This window comes from Miscanthus floridulus, chromosome 1 (assembly GCF_019320115.1).
Source record: "Miscanthus floridulus cultivar M001 chromosome 1, ASM1932011v1, whole genome shotgun sequence".
Classification (NCBI taxonomy): domain Eukaryota; kingdom Viridiplantae; phylum Streptophyta; class Magnoliopsida; order Poales; family Poaceae; genus Miscanthus; species Miscanthus floridulus.
This window is the reverse complement of record NC_089580.1, coordinates 72,840,592-72,857,917: the sequence shown is the minus strand read 5'-3', so window position 1 is coordinate 72,857,917 and position 17,326 is coordinate 72,840,592. Positions and strand designations below refer to the sequence as shown.

The 17,326-nt window shown below is 49.9% G+C and overlaps 2 protein-coding genes across 6 annotated transcripts; one reads left to right on the top strand and one right to left on the bottom strand.

Moving 5' to 3' along the window:
* Window positions 1-595: 595 nt before the first annotated feature.
* Window positions 596-7,114, top strand: LOC136487006 (uncharacterized). 5 transcript variants are annotated; one of them, XR_010767112.1, is made up of 14 exons: window positions 596-996; window positions 1,089-1,155; window positions 1,967-2,057; window positions 2,391-2,543; window positions 2,725-2,797; window positions 2,913-3,013; window positions 3,139-3,232; window positions 5,254-5,364; window positions 5,454-5,578; window positions 5,958-6,220; window positions 6,434-6,466; window positions 6,574-6,603; window positions 6,718-6,744; window positions 6,841-7,114. XR_010767112.1 is itself a non-coding variant. In XM_066484111.1 (13 exons), exons 9-13 carry the CDS (start codon window positions 6,170-6,172, stop codon window positions 6,967-6,969), a joined length of 270 nt encoding a protein of 89 aa, XP_066340208.1. In that variant the 5' UTR covers window positions 598-996; window positions 1,089-1,155; window positions 1,967-2,057; window positions 2,391-2,543; window positions 2,725-2,797; window positions 2,913-3,013; window positions 3,139-3,232; window positions 5,254-5,578; window positions 5,958-6,169; the 3' UTR covers window positions 6,970-7,114. The 5 variants fall into 5 exon arrangements, 1 of the variants encoding a protein (XP_066340208.1); XR_010767114.1 differs by having other exon boundaries at window positions 5,204-5,364; XR_010767110.1 differs by having other exon boundaries at window positions 1,099-1,155; window positions 5,254-5,578.
* Window positions 7,115-9,164: 2,050 nt separating this feature from the next.
* Window positions 9,165-11,849, bottom strand: LOC136486998 (subtilisin-like protease). The gene has a single exon (XM_066484102.1). The coding sequence runs from the start codon at window positions 11,569-11,571 to the stop codon at window positions 9,295-9,297; it is 2,277 nt and encodes a 758-aa protein (XP_066340199.1). The 5' UTR covers window positions 11,572-11,849; the 3' UTR covers window positions 9,165-9,294.
* Window positions 11,850-17,326: the final 5,477 nt, after the last annotated feature.

The window sequence follows — 17,326 nt, the reverse complement described above, 5'->3', positions numbered from 1 at the left end:
GCAGCGGGCGGCCGTGGACGCCGCGAGGAGGGCGAGGTGCGAGGCGACACGACGACTTACCTTGGCGCAGGGCCGGAGGGGAGAAGTCGTCGGGGAGGAAGCCGTCGACCTCCGCGTCGTCGTCCAGGTCCTCCTCGGCGTCGAGTAGGCCGAGCGCGCCGTACCCGCGGAGCCAGCTGTCGCGGAAGGCCGGGGAGGCGGACATCAGGCGCCACCACTCGAGGGAGAAGTCCTCCACCTCCTGCTGCGGCGCTGCCTCCGTCGTCTGCTGTAGACCACGGTACCGCACCCCAGATGGCACGAAGGGCTCTATACTAGTATCAATGCTGTAGTTCCTAACTCTGATAAGCGGGGTAGGCAGGCAGAGGATGGATGGCCACCGCCCAAGAGCATTGTAGACAATTTCACTGACCGGTCCCATCTGTAAGGGCTACTAAACGGCAAAAAAACAAACGGAACATGGATGGAATAATGTGTAAGACGAAGAAGTTTAGATGAGTGACACCTATCTACGGTTAATTTTTTTAACGACTTAATTGTAATTACGAACTTTTTTAATGGAAGACGGCTAAAAGCCTCCTCTGCTTACCCCTTCCCCTCTCTCTCTCCTGGAGCCGCAGCGCAACAGCCGACGAACGGCGCGGGTGGCGGCGGCGGTGCGGGCGTGACAGGGCCTCTCCTCGCCATGGACGCCCCCGTGCGGTGCCACACCGGCGCAGCCGCGGGCGCCCCCTCCTTCCCCACGCCCGGCCATGGCCGCGGCGCCCCCCGCTCCGTACGCCGGCCAGGCGGCGCGGCGCCCCGGTGCGGCCGCGGACACCCCCGCCGGCGCCGCTAGCGACGCGGCGCGGCGCATCGAAGCGGGCGCGACTAGGCCCTGGCGACGGCCGCCCCATGGCGCGGGCGCGGGCGCTGGACTCCCCCTCCACCTCCCCAGCACGGGCGGCGCGACGGCGACCCTGGTCAGGTACCGCGCCGGCGCCGCGGGTTCCAACGGTGGGTGCCCTCAGGCGACATACTGCATATGCGTGCACCAAGAACCATTGTCTGTGATTTTTTCCTGCATATGACATTGCTCCCTTGCATAGTTTTTCACAGGATGTGAGATTTTGAGGAGGCTAATCGTGGTGAAAGTAGGCAAAAGAACAAGGCAAGGTCAGTTTCACCCTAGATCTATTGTTGCCCCCTTTTCTCTTACCCATCTACATGGTCACTATAATTTTTTTGGGGTGTGGCCTGCTTGGTGTGGCTTGATCTTCACAACAGCCAATTATTGTGCCCTTTCATCTAGCAGACATGTAAATGTAGTCCACAATAGCTTCACAGTTACTTCTCACGTCATTTTTTTGGTCATAGATTACTCCATGAAGTACCTGTAGTGTTGTATTGCAAATCTAGATGGGTTAATTTGTGTTTGTCTATTTTTAGATAAAAATTGTTGCAGGTCCCTTCCATCTAGCAGACATGTAAGATGTAGTCCAGAATAGCTTCACAGTTATTGCTTACATGATTTTTTTGTGGTCATTGATTCGTCCATGAACTGCCTGTAATGTTGTATTACAAATCTAGATGAGTTAATTTGTGTTTGGCTATTTTTAGATAAAAATGATTCTAGGTTTATACCAAAAAACTGGATAGCTCATTTATATTTGCGCACCCAAAGTTATTTGATGTTTAGCGAAATGAAATTTGGGGGTGGTTGCTGGAGGTTCGGCTCACACTTTTTTTTTTGGCTATTGGCTATACCATCTGCTACATGCAGGCCTTCTTTTTCAAAAGTCCCATTTCCAACCTTATTTCTATATGGTCAGGTCTGTGCTCTTTTATAATCATTTGCTTATTTTTGGATGATAAACCATAATTTATGCATTCGAAATAAAGCATAACACGGTAACTGTTTCCCTATTCATTGGTGTCAATTTCAACATAATCTCAATGCCTTACCTGTTCTTTTTTCCCCGTGCAGACTGTGCTCAACAGCGAGATATGAAAGAAGCGTGACATTTTCTGGTTATATCTTGAGGCCATGGGTATTGAAGAATTGGCAACTATTAAATGTAAGTTCTCCACAAAAACAGTTAATAGGTGTCCTCTGCATACTTATTGTAAGCATATGTGGTAATGAGAGAAAGGATACAGTCCTCTCTACCCAGATTGTTGCCATCTGAACGTTTTTTATGAAAGATATTTGTGTTGACATTGGTCACATGTTTTTTAAATTTCACTGTGCCTATTGTTGTCTATTCAAAACTTACCATGCATGCTCCATCTATTTATTTGAGACCCGTCTTTTCTTTTCAGCCTTATGAGTTCTGATTTTGAACTGCTCAAAGCTGAAGTTTCTGGATTATGTTCTTTCCATTCTAAATTTCCTTCTCTCCATGGTACAGCCAATAGGTCTGGACCCATAAAATTTTCTTGGTTTCGACATCAATGATGGAGAAATAATGGGAGGAAAGCCAGCAACATGTGACAATTGATGGTGGAGTTCTTGTTTAACCCAACCACTTCGATTGTGCAATTCTTGCACACATGATAACCTGGTGCGTCTGGATTTAATTTTTCATTCATTTCGGAGTCCATCGGCCCATGTTCCTCTCTCTTGTGTCCGCTGCGACGTGTGCGCTGCTCGGGGGCTGCATCATAAGAATTTCATTCCTGCACAATATTTTTTACATGTGTTTTCCCATGCTTTTCATTTTTTAAAGTTTACATTTGTTGCAGTTTAGGGACCACGCGCAGAAACACTGCAGTATTCCCGAGGCCCGTTCACTAATACATGTGCTCCTCGAATTATGTACGCCTTGAATTTCTCTATCACGCCTAACAAAAAGATAATTACGTGAAATGTTATGGCGCCCTACAAAAGATAATGGAGGAAGTATCTTACATGTGCTTCTCATGTTTTTCAGGCTTCAGCTTCATTTCCCATTGCATTATTGGTATGTATATGTTTTTTTGTCAGCCCTGCTGAAACAACATCAGATTTTCTATTGTATGCACATAAATCCTGGTAAGCTCCTCAAAGCAGCCAAAATCTACTGAAACTTTTTTACCTATTTATTTTTGTTACACTGCCATGTATATATACTACGGATTATGTAGTTTTCCACTGAATGCTACTTCTAATATTCTCAGATACTTGATAAGACTAACCTAGAGACATTGGAGATTACAAAGGAAGAACATTTTGGGAGTCTCAAAGGTGTCTATCATGGTTCTGATTACACAGGTTTGTTTTTCATTTACACCTACCCATTTTACCTTTGATATGTCAAGATATAGTTCCCTTCAAAAGGGCGTACCCAGTGTAGAGAGCTCCCGCTCTGTGCGGGGTCTGGGGAAGGGTGTTAGTGGCAAGCCTTACCCTCGCCTGTGCAATGCGAGGAGACCGCGGCTCGAACCCGGGACCTTCCGGTCACAGGCGGTAAGACTCTACCGCTTGCACCAGGCCCGCCCTTCAAAACTTTAGATTATTTTGCTTGTTTTGTTGTCATTCATATATGTGTATTTTTCCTCCAGTGCTATCTTGCCTATTCAAAACTGCCTTCGCATCTGTTTATATGTGCTCCTAGCAACCTTATGAATCTGAATTGTTCCAAATTATAATTTAAATATAGTGCGTTCGTAATTATTTTGGTCTACCTATTGCTACCTGCGTGGCTAGACTTTGTTTTAAAGAAAAGTGTGAACTACATTACCCCATTTCCTAATTTCTGATATCCCGGTTCACTTTAGTGTCATTATCATGCTTTACAAAATCTACTACTGTCCACTTGCTGCCTCTATGATTTATGCATTTCATGTACTGCCTGGTAGTTTTGCAGCTGCTATAAACATAGATGCACAGATTTATCTGGCCCATTAGTGCCATTTTCGATTTCAGCAAACTAAGACATGAGATGGGCAGACATATTTGTCTGATCTCTGACTTGGGGTTGCTTCATGAAAATTTTGGCACTGTAATTTCTGCTTGTCCCCTTCGTCGATCTAGCGGTTGCTTAGTGTGTTCGCTGTATTTTCCCCATTTACATGCGTGCTCTATTACAGCACAAAATAGGGTGTCAGTTCCACTGCTTACCTTGCATGATTTTCCCACCGTATTGGTGAAATGGTGAGTGCGGGGACTAAGCTAATCCATGTCAATGGTTTGTACAGCATGCTATAAATTGGATTGCAGTTACTGCATTTTAGGTGGCAAAGTAGTTATTTGAGTGACCCACTGCATCCTATTTACGAAGACATCTGAACGAAATATTAAACGAAACCTATCTGAACAAAATGCCATTGATCATTAAATAACACTATTTTCGGTAATGTAGGCCATTTCTCAGCCTTCACTTTTGGTATCTAGCCCTTCTATATACATTATATTTCCTCAGTTATTCGCACCTTTTTTTTCCCGTTCATCTCCTGCAGTGATGACGGCGTATTTTGTGCTCATTTGGTTGCCGACAGCAGTGGTTGCCTCATCTGCTGTTTGGGTGACATTGATCTCTCTTGCTTTTAGTTTCCATTCTTATTCATGCGGTGCCTAAATGTGATTGGACCCATGTCTGCAAATTAGTTACAGGTAAAATGAGGAAAAAAAAAATCCTGTTGTGGGAAACAAATCTTTTATTCAGTATAGATCTGTTTTTTGCTTTTTCAGTTTCTAAGTTCCTTTGAATACACATGATAATGGTCGAAAATGGAAACAAATACATATGTATTAGAAGTTCCTTTGATTAGGCATGATAACGGTCCAAAATGGAGACAAATATGTATTAGCTTTCACTGTTCTGCTTACAGTCAGGATGCACACAAATAGTTCTCAACAGGTTGCAGACAGCTATGTTAGGCCAGTGGCAACAAGAGTTCACATTACTGCAAAGTAGGAAACATATCTGGTGTCTAAGTTACAATATGTGATTTAGGTGCCAGCGCTTCGTATCCTGATATGAAATTTTTAATGTTACAGCATTCAGCAGTCCCTAAAATATATGTACAATGTGCTTCATAGTTTCAGCAGGTTCATTATAACATACCAGTGTGTACTGGTGTCCAGAGAGCATTGTCCAATTTATTGTTTCAGCGGTTTGTCGCGAACAAGCATGTTATAATGAACTTTGGCCTCTTAGTACAGCGTATCTTCTAATGCTATGCTCACTTGCACCACTTGGATACTGTGAGAGTTCTCTGTTTTTAAGGATTTTATATACAGGGTCTCCAAGAGATATAAGGGAATAATTGGTGTTCACTGCCATTTCACAGAAAGAAGCGAGTGAAAGATATAAGCAAGGGCAGATTTCTTGAGTTTGCCCGTGTTCATGGAAATGTATATGGCACAAATATTGAAGCAGACGAATCTGTGAATAGGGAAAGGTAAGACTACTACATTTTTTAGTACAAATTTCTGAAAGATGAAGTAGAAAGGTGAGCTACTTCATCTTTGAATTGCTTTTTCCTTCCAGAGGTGCTCTCGACATTGATGTCCAAGGAGCTCGATCCGTGATTGCTTCTTCTCTTCAATCAATATTCATCTTTGTATGCCCTCTGCCCCTCCATTCGAGGAACTAGAAAAACGCCTTCGGCCACGGTATATTTGTAGTTCATGAAATATACTCCCTCCATACTAAAAAATAAAGTCGTTTTGGACAGCGACACGGTCTCCAAAGCATAACTTTGACTACTTATTTTTATAAAGATATTTATCAAAAAGTGATATATGTAAATTTTTGTGAAAGTATTTTTCAAGACAAATCTATACATATGGTTTTCACATTTCCAAACTCAACAACTTAAAAGTTATTCATGATTTATATTCCCAATGTTTGACCCAAGCCTTGTCCAAAATGACTTCATTTTTTAGTATGGAGGGAGTAGTCTTTTAGTAACCTCATGTGATGGGTTATCTCATTCTTAATCGCAAACTACACTACATGCTTGATTTATTCTTTGCTCAATTGGTCATACAGGGATGCTGAAACACAGAAGCACATCCAGTAACGAGGCTGCACCATCCATCGAATAACATTCATGCGTGCAAGGCTTACATACTTTGTGTCCGCCTACGGATCAGACATGCTTGTACCCAGCATTGCACATGTAGGTGTCAAAAGAGCAACCCCAAGTGGCGACATGCTCAACATTTGGCCCCTATGGTACAAAACAACAACAGAAGACATGCATGGCTTCGCATACCAGCCGAACTATCCAGACAACACTGCCGACCGCCGAGGTAAAATCACTCACAGCTGCAACCTCCTTAAACACTACACACAAAAATATTTGTAACAATTATAAGTCCACCGGCAGGATGCTCTGATCTTGCTACCGCGCATCGAAACGAGGCTCTCGAGCAGTGTTATGCAGCTAATAACACTCACTCATAGCAGAATACACATACAAATAGCAGTAAAATACACACTGACATTATATGTTCACTTTGCAGCGCAAGACGATGAGGCCACTTCCCGGTTGCGAGGTACGTGTGCACAATCCATTTCACTTGCTCATACTTGCACAGGATCATATACCTAGGACACTACAGCTAAGACTAAACCATACTTTCATCTACTTCTTAACAAACAGATTTTGCAGCTAGAGATTCGGACAGCTCAGGTACAAACACCAAAACCAACTTATGTATCTAAATATACATATGTAAAAATTCCAGCTTTATCTTTACGGCTGTATAGCTCTAACACATTTCTACTGAATAAACAATGCCATCAGACTGGGAACCATATGCACCATGAACAGGTAACAAAACAACTATCAGATCTCGTACGTCCACAAACCCAAAAACCAATTTCCGCACTACTTGCGTGAGCCTTACATGATTTAATTCTTAAACAGATTCGTCCGCCTGCGACAATGTCTTTTGCCACCAACTTCCGACGACCATCAAGCGCATCCAGCAGTGCAAGGTCCAGGACAAACATCTGTACAATATATCCCAAAGTATATACTGTATGCATGCTGTAAATATAAGCCATCTATCGTGTCTGCACAATGTATGACCATCAGCTGCTGTAGTACACCATAAACCACCAACATCGCTACTGTATGCCTCAAACTCTATTGTTTCCACCAGATTGTAAATATATATCGATCAAGGCATCTTACCTGTGCAAATAGCCACGTCCGTGCCATGTGTACCTTAATGAATGTCAACAGAGTTCTTACCCCTCGCGCGCGTTTGCCACTAGTATAGACCCATTCGATTCTGTAACTGTGTGTCTGAATGCAGCCTGTTCGTTTGGCTGTGGCTTTGTCGTAAACGATCGTAAATTTTTAGTCGAAATAGTATTTTTCTCTCACATAAATCAGCCAGCAATATTTCTTTACGAACTAGCAACGATACGAACCAGCCAACCTGGTTTGTGACCTTGCTGCTGGATTGATGGTAACATTAATTATTACCTTCAACAGGTCCGCCTTTGAGTCGGGAGTGTTTGGCTGAGCTGGATTATTTACTATTTATGCTGAAAAACACTGTTTATGCTGGAATATTATGAGAGAAAAGTACTGTTCCGGCTAAAAAAATAAGCCGAACAAGCCGGCTTAAAGTGCAGCCGAACACTGCCTCACAAACAGTCATTTGATTGTCTGTCCCACATCTATCAGTGTCCATCCTGAAGATGCTGCATTATGTTGACCATTCAGATTTGTAGCCCTTTTGATCCGCAAGGGAGAGATGGCACGCTTGTCTATATGGGCTTACTCAAACAACACTGTGTAACAATATATGGTTTCTACGAAGAGCATTCAGGAACATGGTATAGTGTAGTACATCAGTGGTTCCATTATGTACTGATCAGTTTGTGGCCATGAATACAGTGTAGTTCGATCTCTTGACAGTGCGTGGCTGAATGCTAGTAGTGTCCTTGGGGACAATGAATTGATGTCCCAATGAAGTGGCTGCCGCTGTGGTACGGCGATTCCTGCCGAACATGATGCGTTGTAGTACTCCGTACTGCAGCCCAGTAACTCCAAAACGGTAACTGTATGTACTGTACAAGAGCCTAGTAGATCTAACAGTGCCCGTAGTGCGTAGGCAACTTGCTAGAAGGCATGTCATGTGACAGACAGCCAAAAAGCTTAATGTGCATTTGTACTATACATCTACTACGTACGTGCTTTGTTGCTTACTGTTTGGCCAACATTCACACAAGCCAAGCCACAAAATAAACTTGGATTACAGGTCGGAAAAATAAACCAGGCTTATCAGTTATGATACAGTGTTTTTCTCTCACAACAAAACAACATTAGCCGACTTATAAGCCACATCAAGCGAACAGGGTGCTAGTCACGTCTTGAAAAGTGGCAATAGGTAGCATGATCCTTTACTTGCCGAACGAGAGCAACTTCATCTTCGGCAAGCAACGCACCAAATTACGTACCTTTGGGCACTGCGTCGTCATCGCTTTTGGCACAGTACAGCAGCTGCGGAGTCTGTTCGCTGGTTGGTTTCTGGGCTGATAAGTCCGGCTAGTGCTGGTTTGTTGTGAGAGGAAAACATCGTTGGCCGACTGATAAGTCCTAGTTGAAACCAACAAGTGAACAGGCCGGTGATCTTTGGAAAAGGCAATCAGCAACTCATGTTCGTTGGCATCGGACATGTCGTTAGGCCAGCTAGAAGCATAGATAGAACCTCTCTGAATTTTTTACATGATCCGTCATGTGGTCACTTTTGAGCAGGGATGACCGCGTTTTTCTGAATTCTGAAACGGAGCGGCCGAGCAAAGCGCAACAATTCAGAGGCTGGAATCGAGAAATCCAATCACTGAATCACATCTTAAAAGGTGGCAATAAGTAGCATGATCTTTGTACTTTACTGAACAACAGCACTTCTTCGTTAGTAAGCAACAGAAAAAGATCAACCGTGTTACAGTAGAACTGCATCATCGCCGCATCGCTTTCCGCGAAGTGTAGTAGCGGTGAAGTATATATCTGCTGTTGCTGAAGAACACGTGGTCGATCATGTCCTATTTTGGTGGCATGATCGAAGACCGACCATGTGATCATATCCTCACCAGTCACCAGATCTTGGCTACATACATTCTCGGGAGTTTCAGAAATGGAACGGCAGCATCTTGCAGAGCTGAGAAAACGCATTGTGATATCCCAAGAACACAGCTTTATTGATCTCCGCTATTTACAGAACAAAATCTAGCCTATACATACAAACATGCCATCCAAGTGCCGTAGTCTAGAGACGCTATACATACATACTCTGTACCATGGTTGCAAAATTAGCGTTCTGAACTGAACACGAGCAACACAAAGAGCATTGCTGCTGCTCGCGCGCTACTCTCCCTTGGGTGGAATCACAAGGGGGCTCCTCACGATGTAATCGTCGGAGACCCACTTGAGGTTGCCCTCGGCGCCGGCGACGTTGGGCTGCCCCGCCCACCGCACCGCCACCGTAAAGCTCTGCTTCTCTTTCAGCTCCGTGAACCGGAGCATCGGCGGCTGCACGGTAACCGACACGTCCTTGGGCATGTCCACCACGGCGGTGTACACGGAGCTCGCCTTGCCCACGTTGGTCACCGTGCGGTTCACCGTGATGGGCTGGGACAGCAGGTTGGCGACGAGGGACGGGTAGTTGAGCTCCGCTTCGGTGATGGCCCTGAGACCGCCGCAGGTGACGGGGCGGTGGGCGATCTCCGTGACGCCGTCGTCGCCGAGCCCCAGCCCACAGAGGTAGGGGATGTAGTCGTCGGCGTGGAGGTCGTAGACCAGGCCGGGGTCGAAGGCCAGCGCCGGGTTCACGTAGCCCGCGCCCATGGCGTAGAAGGTGGCGTGCCGGTACTGCTCGTCCTTGATGGGCAGGCCCGTGCGGTCCACCGCGTCGGACGTCGTCATGATCGCCGACTTGATCGCCGCCGGTGACCAGTCTGGGTGCAGGCTCTTGAAGAGCGCCGCGATGCCGCTCAGGTGCGGCGTCGACATGGACGTGCCGGACTCGACGAAGAAGGAGAGGTCGGCCCCGCCGTCGGAGAACTCCGTGCGCGAGTCGCTCGGCGCCCACGCCGCGAGAATGTTCATGCCGGGGCCCGTGATGTCCGGCTTCAGGATGCCCGGGCTCGCCTTGCTCGGCCCACGGGACGAGAAGAAGGTGACCGCCGGCGACGGGTACGAGCCGATGATCGTCCCCTTGAAGTCGATGCTCGCCGTCCCGTTGGCCGTGGAGTTGAGGTAGGCCATGATCTTGGCCCCGGCCTCGTAGCTGACGTGCGACGCCGGGAGGACGTGGGCGTCGGCGAAGGTGGTGTACCCCTCCGCCGCCTTGTTCATCACGATCATGCCCACGCCGCCGTACGCCGCCACGGTCTGCCCCGCCTCGATGCGGCCGCTCAGGCCCCTGCTCTCGCAGAGCACCACCTTGCCGGTCACCTCGGCGCCGCGCAGCACGCTGCAGTCGCGGCTCGCGTCGAAGCCGTCCGCGCCGGGGTACACCAGCGGGAGCGGGTCCGCGGCGGAGTTGTTCCTGGGCTGGAACAGGGACTCGCCGTGGAACTCCTCGCCGTTGCCGAGCCTGACATTGGTCTGTATCGCGCGGTCCATGGTGCCCGCGGCGACGGTGAGCATCCACGGCGCGCCGTTGCCGACCGTTCCAGGCTCCGGCCCCGCGTTGCCCGCGGCGCAGCTGACGAAGATGCCGCGCTCCATGGCCTTGAACGCGGCGATGGCGATGGGGTCGTAGTTGAACTGCGTGCCCGAGTAGGCGCCGATGGAGAAGGACAGCACGTCGACGCCGTCCTTGACGGCGGCGTCCAGCCCCGCGATGATGTCCATGATGGAGCAGCGGCTGCGCGTGCACACCTTGTAGATGGAGAGGTGCGCGTGCGGCGCCATCCCGGACGCCGTGCCGTCCGCGTTGCCCCTGATGTTGGCGTTCTCGACGAAGTTGCCCGCGGCCGTGCTGGCCGTGTGCGTGCCGTGGCCCGCGTCGTCGACGGGCGGCGCCGTCGAGTTCACCGCCGCGCTCCCGAACGCGCGCGCCCCGATGATCTTGTTGTTGCATCCTCCCCCCGCGATGTTCTTGAACTCGCAGGTCCCCTTCCACCCCTTGGGCGGCGGCTGGAGCCCGTCGTCGCCGAAGGACGGGTGGCTGGGCAGGATCCCCGTGTCGAGGATCCCAATCACCACCCCGCGCCCGAACCCGGAGCGGCTCCAGAAGCCCTCGTTCCCGAGGTGGAGGCCGAGGAAGCCCGGCGAGCGGGTGGTGGCGAGCGGCAGGAACACCTCCGGGTACAGCCGCGCGCACCCGTCCGTGGCCCTCAGCGCCTCCGCCTCCTCGTCCGTGAGCCGCGCGGCGAAGCCCGTGAAGACGTCGCTGTAGGAGTATATGATCCGCGGGCCGTCGTCGCCGCCGCCGTCGGCCGCGGAGTCCAGCCTGGCCGCCGCCGCCTGCGATAGGAACGAGCGGTGCCACTCCTCGACGGAGCCGTCGGCGGCTTCCCGCGGCCGGAGGTGCACGATGTAGTTCTTTCGCTCCTGCAGGTACGCCGCGGCGCGGAGAGCCAGGGACAGCAGCAGCAGCAGGGTGGCGCGACACCACCGGGATTTGTTCATCTCCATCAGCTTGCTGGGCAATGTGTACGCGGGCGGGAGAAGGGCGGAAGTGGGGGGCGTGGCCGCGGGTGGCGGCGACGAGGCGATCCGCGGGAGTTTTTATGGCTGGGGAGAGGGGAGGAAGGGTGGCAGTGGCACAGCTGCGGGCTCACATCGCAGTATCGAGGCTGCGGCGAGGTGTGGGGGAGTGGAGTGATGAGCGGACAGTGGCACTGGCAGTGAGCTGGAGGGCAGAGGGCCAGGGGCGTCAGCTCAGCTGGTTTTTAAACGATGGGAAAAAACCCAAAAACGCATCGGCGTGGGGGCGGGCGTACCCGGTGTCCGACCGGCGTTCCCCATGGATTGCACTGCACACCGCGCGGATGCGCCTGCGGTTCGGGTCTCCGGTCTCGTGATGATGTGGGTGGGGTCCGGCGGCGGAATTGGGGATTCCGGTGCCCCCACGTTTTGGAGCTTGTCTTTCTTTCAGCACAGCGCACTAGCAGTACTACCCTACAGAAGTCTGTCTAGTAGGGGAGATATTTTCCGTGGCCCCCCATCTGCCGGTGAAACCCGGCGGCGGTGAGGCAATTTTACCTTCCAGCAGGACGACGGACGACGGACGACGGTCGACGGTGACTCGGCGAGTGGTCAGGGATGGTTGACCTGTGGGGTCCCCAACACTCGGAGATGGAGGTGTGAACGCTCCGCGCGTCGAGCCAACGCCGGTTAGCCGGGCGGCACGGGCATGGGCCCGAAATGCAGTAACCTTGTCCTTCAGCATGTTTGGTTGGCTGGTTCGTATCGTTGCTGGTTCGTGAAGAAGTACTTCTGGCTAGTTTATGTGAGAAAAAAATATTATTCCGACTGAAAATTTATGATCGTTTACGATAAACCATAGCCAAACGAACAGGCCACTTGTCATGATTCGAGCAGGAAAACACACATGCACAACATCGCCATGCGCATGATGCGCTCCGCACCTGGCACGACGTGGAACGCTGTCTGCCTGGCTGGAAGGACGCCGGACCGGAGCCACTCCACTGGGCAAGGATTCGGCGGCATGGGCACGGCGGGAAGGAAATGCAGCTATGCAACGATTCAACGAAGGGACGACGCCTGTTCCGCTCCGCATATTCGGTGGCCAGTGCACACGGACGGACACGGGCGCATGACGGTGAGCCGGTGAGGGGATGGAGTTGGAGGAGGAGGCCCGCCCGCGGTAGCTTCCAAGAGCGAATGCGGTGCCTCGCGCTGCCGAGGATAATTCTTTTCTTTCCGCCAGTGGCCACCACCACTGTTGGTAGTGCCCGCTCGTTTCGTTCGTTTGGCACGCACACCGGCAAGGCAAGCAAAGCAACAGTCACGCACCGCCTCCTAGGAGTTAGGACGCGGACGGACACTGGCGCGCCCACGAGCAGCAGCAGGGTTTGTTTTGTTTCCTGCTGCGTGCTCTCTCGAGCAGATTAAACTTTCGCTTTAACAGCCCGGTCCCCGAGGATCAAACTAGCTCCAAAAGCCTTGATCGTGAGAAAAGTTTTTCTTTCACATTAAATCAACCAACGAACAATATTAGTGATTTATACACAATAACTTTTATTTTCAGAACATATACATAACACAGATACAGAACATATACCACTTATCAACCAACGAATAATACACTAAATCAGCCTATAAGCCAAACCAGCCAATGGATCGATGAGGCCAGCTTTAACTAATGGCATACCTAAGCGCTAGACCAGTGGCCACAAATACTAGGTCTACCCATAGATTTTGCTGTCGCCCGATTGACCGATTATTGTTAGGACTTCTTTGGTGGCACACGTCGGTCTATACGCGTTCCGCGCGGTGGCGTCTCTAGCTACTACTGGATTCTCCCTTCTTTTATATAAAAAATAAACTCCAATTACTGAGTCGTAGCCAACAGTATACTTATACCCTAATCTATTTCAACTTTTCAAGTGAGTTGGGGCACAATCAAGAGCAGCTAGACATTAGAAGAGTTTGCTGTTGAGACATGACAACTTCACATTAGGTCAGAAGCAACTGATCGATCTTGTCCAGGGATTCCTTCAAAATAACCCTGTATTAGTGAGTGCAAATGTTCTCTTCTTACTTGTGCTACTTCAGAGATCAGGTAATTAATCTTCGGTTTATGTTCACTCGCCAATGCTCGAGCGTTGCCACGGGTGAAAAAACTATGTTCATTCAATTTGTTGCTTCAATAAGAAAGGTTTTCAAAATGACGTTGATGCCAATAATGAGAGCGACACATGATCTATTAATTTGTATCACTGGTATAAGTGGAAATTAAAATATTAGGACTAACATAATATTTATATATTAGTGATTTATACACAATAATTTTTGTTTTCAGAACATATACATAGTGCGGATACAGAACAATTTATATTGCACCATTACTGGGTTTGTTCGCATGCAAGGAACAAGAATTCGGTGAGCAACTTAACGTAGTAGGTCAGTTTCAGACAACCATGTTCGTTTATGCTGAAATTTGACTTATGCTGAAATATTGTGAGAGGAAAATATTATTTTATAGCTGAAAAATAGTTCTAAATAAGCTCAAGCGAACAGGGATGCTGATCAGAGTTTCCTTGGAACGGAAGACTGCCCATCAGTAGAACATGCAGAAGTACCCCAGCAGCCACATTCAGTTGACGACTTGACGTTGGTAGCATTTGACTTCTATCTTAACAGCGGCATCAACAAGAAAAATACTTCTAATCTCAAATGACAAATTTCAATGCATAAATGGTGTAGTAAGTGAAAAGTACAGTTCACAGAATAGAATGTATTAGTATATGTTCGGTGGTACTAATTATGCATATAATTATTTGGCTTTTGCCCTGTTCGCTTGGCTGATAAGCCATGACTGAAAGTACGGTTGGCTGATTTGTTGTAAGAGAAAAATATTGTTCGTTGACTGAAAAAATACCGCTTATAAGCCAAACGAACATGACGTTTATCATCACAAGATGCCTCCATGTTCCCTGGCTCCATTCAGGACTACACAGAAACAGAAAATGCTCAGGCCTCCATGTTCTAAAAAAACTGTAGGAGTAACTAAGAAAACTGCATTAACATAAAGGTATATGTCGGTATCGATATTAGGATACCCAAAGTAAGGAAGTTAGCGTCCACGCTGACTTCCTCGGATGGAGCAAGACGTATTAAAATGTCTCGTCGATCCTAAGGCCGCGGGCTCTGACTCACCCGACCTCAAGGCCGCGGGGGTCTCGCCTGACCCTTTGGGTGCGGGCTCCGTCTCGCCCGACCTCGAGGCCGCGGGCTCCATCTGGCCTGACCTCGAGGTCGCGGGCTCCGTCTCGCCCGACCCCTTAGGTGCGGCCTCCGTCTCACCCGACCCCTTGGGTTTGTGCTCCATCTTGCCCGACCGTTGGGTTCGTGCTTCGTCTCGCCCGACCCTTTGGGTGCGGGCTCCGTCTTGCCCGACCTCTTGGGTTCGTGCTCCGTCTTGTTGACCCCAAGGACGCGGGCTCCGTCTCGTCCGACGGGGACCTATACCGCCGCCAACCACTCCAGGTCCAAGCGTATGGGCCTGGGTCAAAACTTTGACACCAGGAAAGAGACTGTCATTTCTTGATGTAACCCGTGGCCATGACGGGCCATACCTGACGATTCACATCAAGAACAGTGTCGGGCGTGCCGGTGCTGTTCTGTCCAACCCTCGTACGAACGCTGATAGGCGTGTCAGTTCACCACGACGTCCGCCGGGACAGAATAGAACGCCATGACCGGCAGATGATGCCCGCGCATGGCGCTAGTGACGAATAGGGCCGCGACGTGGAGCCATCCCTGTTGACATCTATAGGATCGGCGGGAGCTGCATGAAGGAGAAGAAGGACCCGATGATCCTGGAGGCTTTCTTCTCTCTCTCGTTCTTCTCCTTTTCATCCGCGGTAACCCGTGCTTTTCCTTCGCCTATAAAAGGGGAAGCAGGGCACCCCATAAAGGGGGGCTGAACCATGAGATAAAAACATAAGAGCACAACACGAGCACACGGCTGAGCGGCAATCAAGCTCTCAGCACCTGTTTACTCCTTCCACTAGAGACTTGGGATCCTCTCCCTCTCTCGCTTGTTTGTAAGCCCTACTGCAAACTGAGTGCCGGTAACACGAGTAGCAGCGAACTGGACATAGGGACGTTTCGCCCGAACCAGTATAAACACTTGTGTCCTCCGAGCACACCATCCGAGCCAGACACGCAAATACAAATTTACTTGTCGGTGGTCTGAAAACACTGATAGTTGGCGCGCTAGGTAGGGGATTTTTGCCCGTCTCGACGTCCACATCAGGCCTCGGATGGCTAGTCATGGTGTCAGCTGGGTCCTGGGCACACACGTGCGCTTCGAGAACCTGGACTTCATCATTAGGACAGAGGGAGAGTTGGCGTAGGCTCTCGCCGCCGTCTAACCTCTCCACTCTGCTGGCCTCGACGCGATCGCCGAGGCGCTTAAGGAGCTACAACTACACGCACCAGAAGCCCACGCCCCCGGGAGCGACTAGCTCCTCGGCTTTGATTACGGCAGGTTAGAGCACTAGCTCGGTGCCTTCCTAGGACCCACCCATCCTAGGAGGACCTGGGCTGCCTCACCTTCTCATTCGCCAACGTCATGACACAGCTTGCTGGAGGGAGAGCCGCTCTCCCCGAAATACCTCATTCAGAGCACCCCGACAGTGCTCCCGTTCCAAACTGCACAGGTAGCGTGATCTGCCCAAGAGGTGTAGAGCTCTGTCCGGGGAGAACACCCCAGAACCGTGCCTCGTATGGCTTAAGATCCGCCTAAGCTATCTTCAGGGCGGGCAGACTGTTCTTGAACAGTATATCGATGGAGCTGCCACCATCGATTAGTACTTTGTCGAACTGGACCTTGTTGATACAAGGATCGAGGACCAGGGGAAAACGTCCTGGCTCTGGTATTGCGGCCCATTGGTCCTTCCTGCTGAAAGAGATTTCACGGTGAGACCACGGAGGGAGCCGCGGATCGGCGAGGAGGTTATCGGCGTTGGCCACGTTCAAGCAAGCACGGGCGAGCAGCTTGCGTTCCTGTTTGGTCTCGATGGACACTTTGCCTCTGATGATGGTGTGCACGCGATCGGTTGGCTTGACATACTTGTGACGAGGGTCTGCATCGTCGTCATCATTGTCCTCGTTGCACTGTTCCCCTACATCATTAGGCTTGTCGGATATGTCCGGAGCCTGTTGACGCGTATAGATAGACTTGAGAATGCGGCAATTTTCCATGGTATGGTTTGACTTAGGATGGAGCTGGCAGGGCCCTTTCAATGCTTTGGCGTAGTCATCTTCGTAATTACGACGCTCGCCACCCTTTTTAATGGTATTGACCTCGCCGTCGTCTTCCCGAGCACGCTTGCTCCTGTAATCGTCATGGTGGTTACGCCGCTGATTACGTTGGTCGCGGTGGTCGCGGGAGTCGTTGCGCTGGTTGCGGCGGTCAAAATTGTCGTTCCAACCACGGTTGCTGCAGTAGTCGTCGTGGTGTGGAGGGTGGTCGGAGCGTGGAACCCTTGCTGCTTCTTCAATAATTATCTTCTTAGCATCGTCGGCGTCCACATATTTCTTAGCGGTGGCTAGGAGTGCTGTGACCGATTCAGGTCTCTTCTGGAGGAGCTTGTCTCTTAGGGCGTCGTGGAAGCGGAGGCCAGTGATGAAAGCCTCGATTGCCTCATTGTCGGAGATTGATGGGACCTTGATGCGCATCTCTGAGAAACGCCGG

Excerpts from the sequence above, each read along its gene's own strand:
- LOC136487006 (XM_066484111.1), top strand. The coding sequence starts at position 6,170 with ATGGCTTCGCATACCAGCCGAACTATCCAGACAACACTGCCGACCGCC. Across the intron at positions 6,221-6,433 it reads CAACACTGCCGACCGCCGAG|CGCAAGACGATGAGGCCACT; the intron begins GTAAAATCACTC and ends TTCACTTTGCAG. Across the intron at positions 6,604-6,717 it reads TAGAGATTCGGACAGCTCAG|ACTGGGAACCATATGCACCA; the intron begins GTACAAACACCA and ends CAATGCCATCAG.
- LOC136486998 (XM_066484102.1), bottom strand. The coding sequence starts at position 11,571 with ATGGAGATGAACAAATCCCGGTGGTGTCGCGCCACCCTGCTGCTGCTG.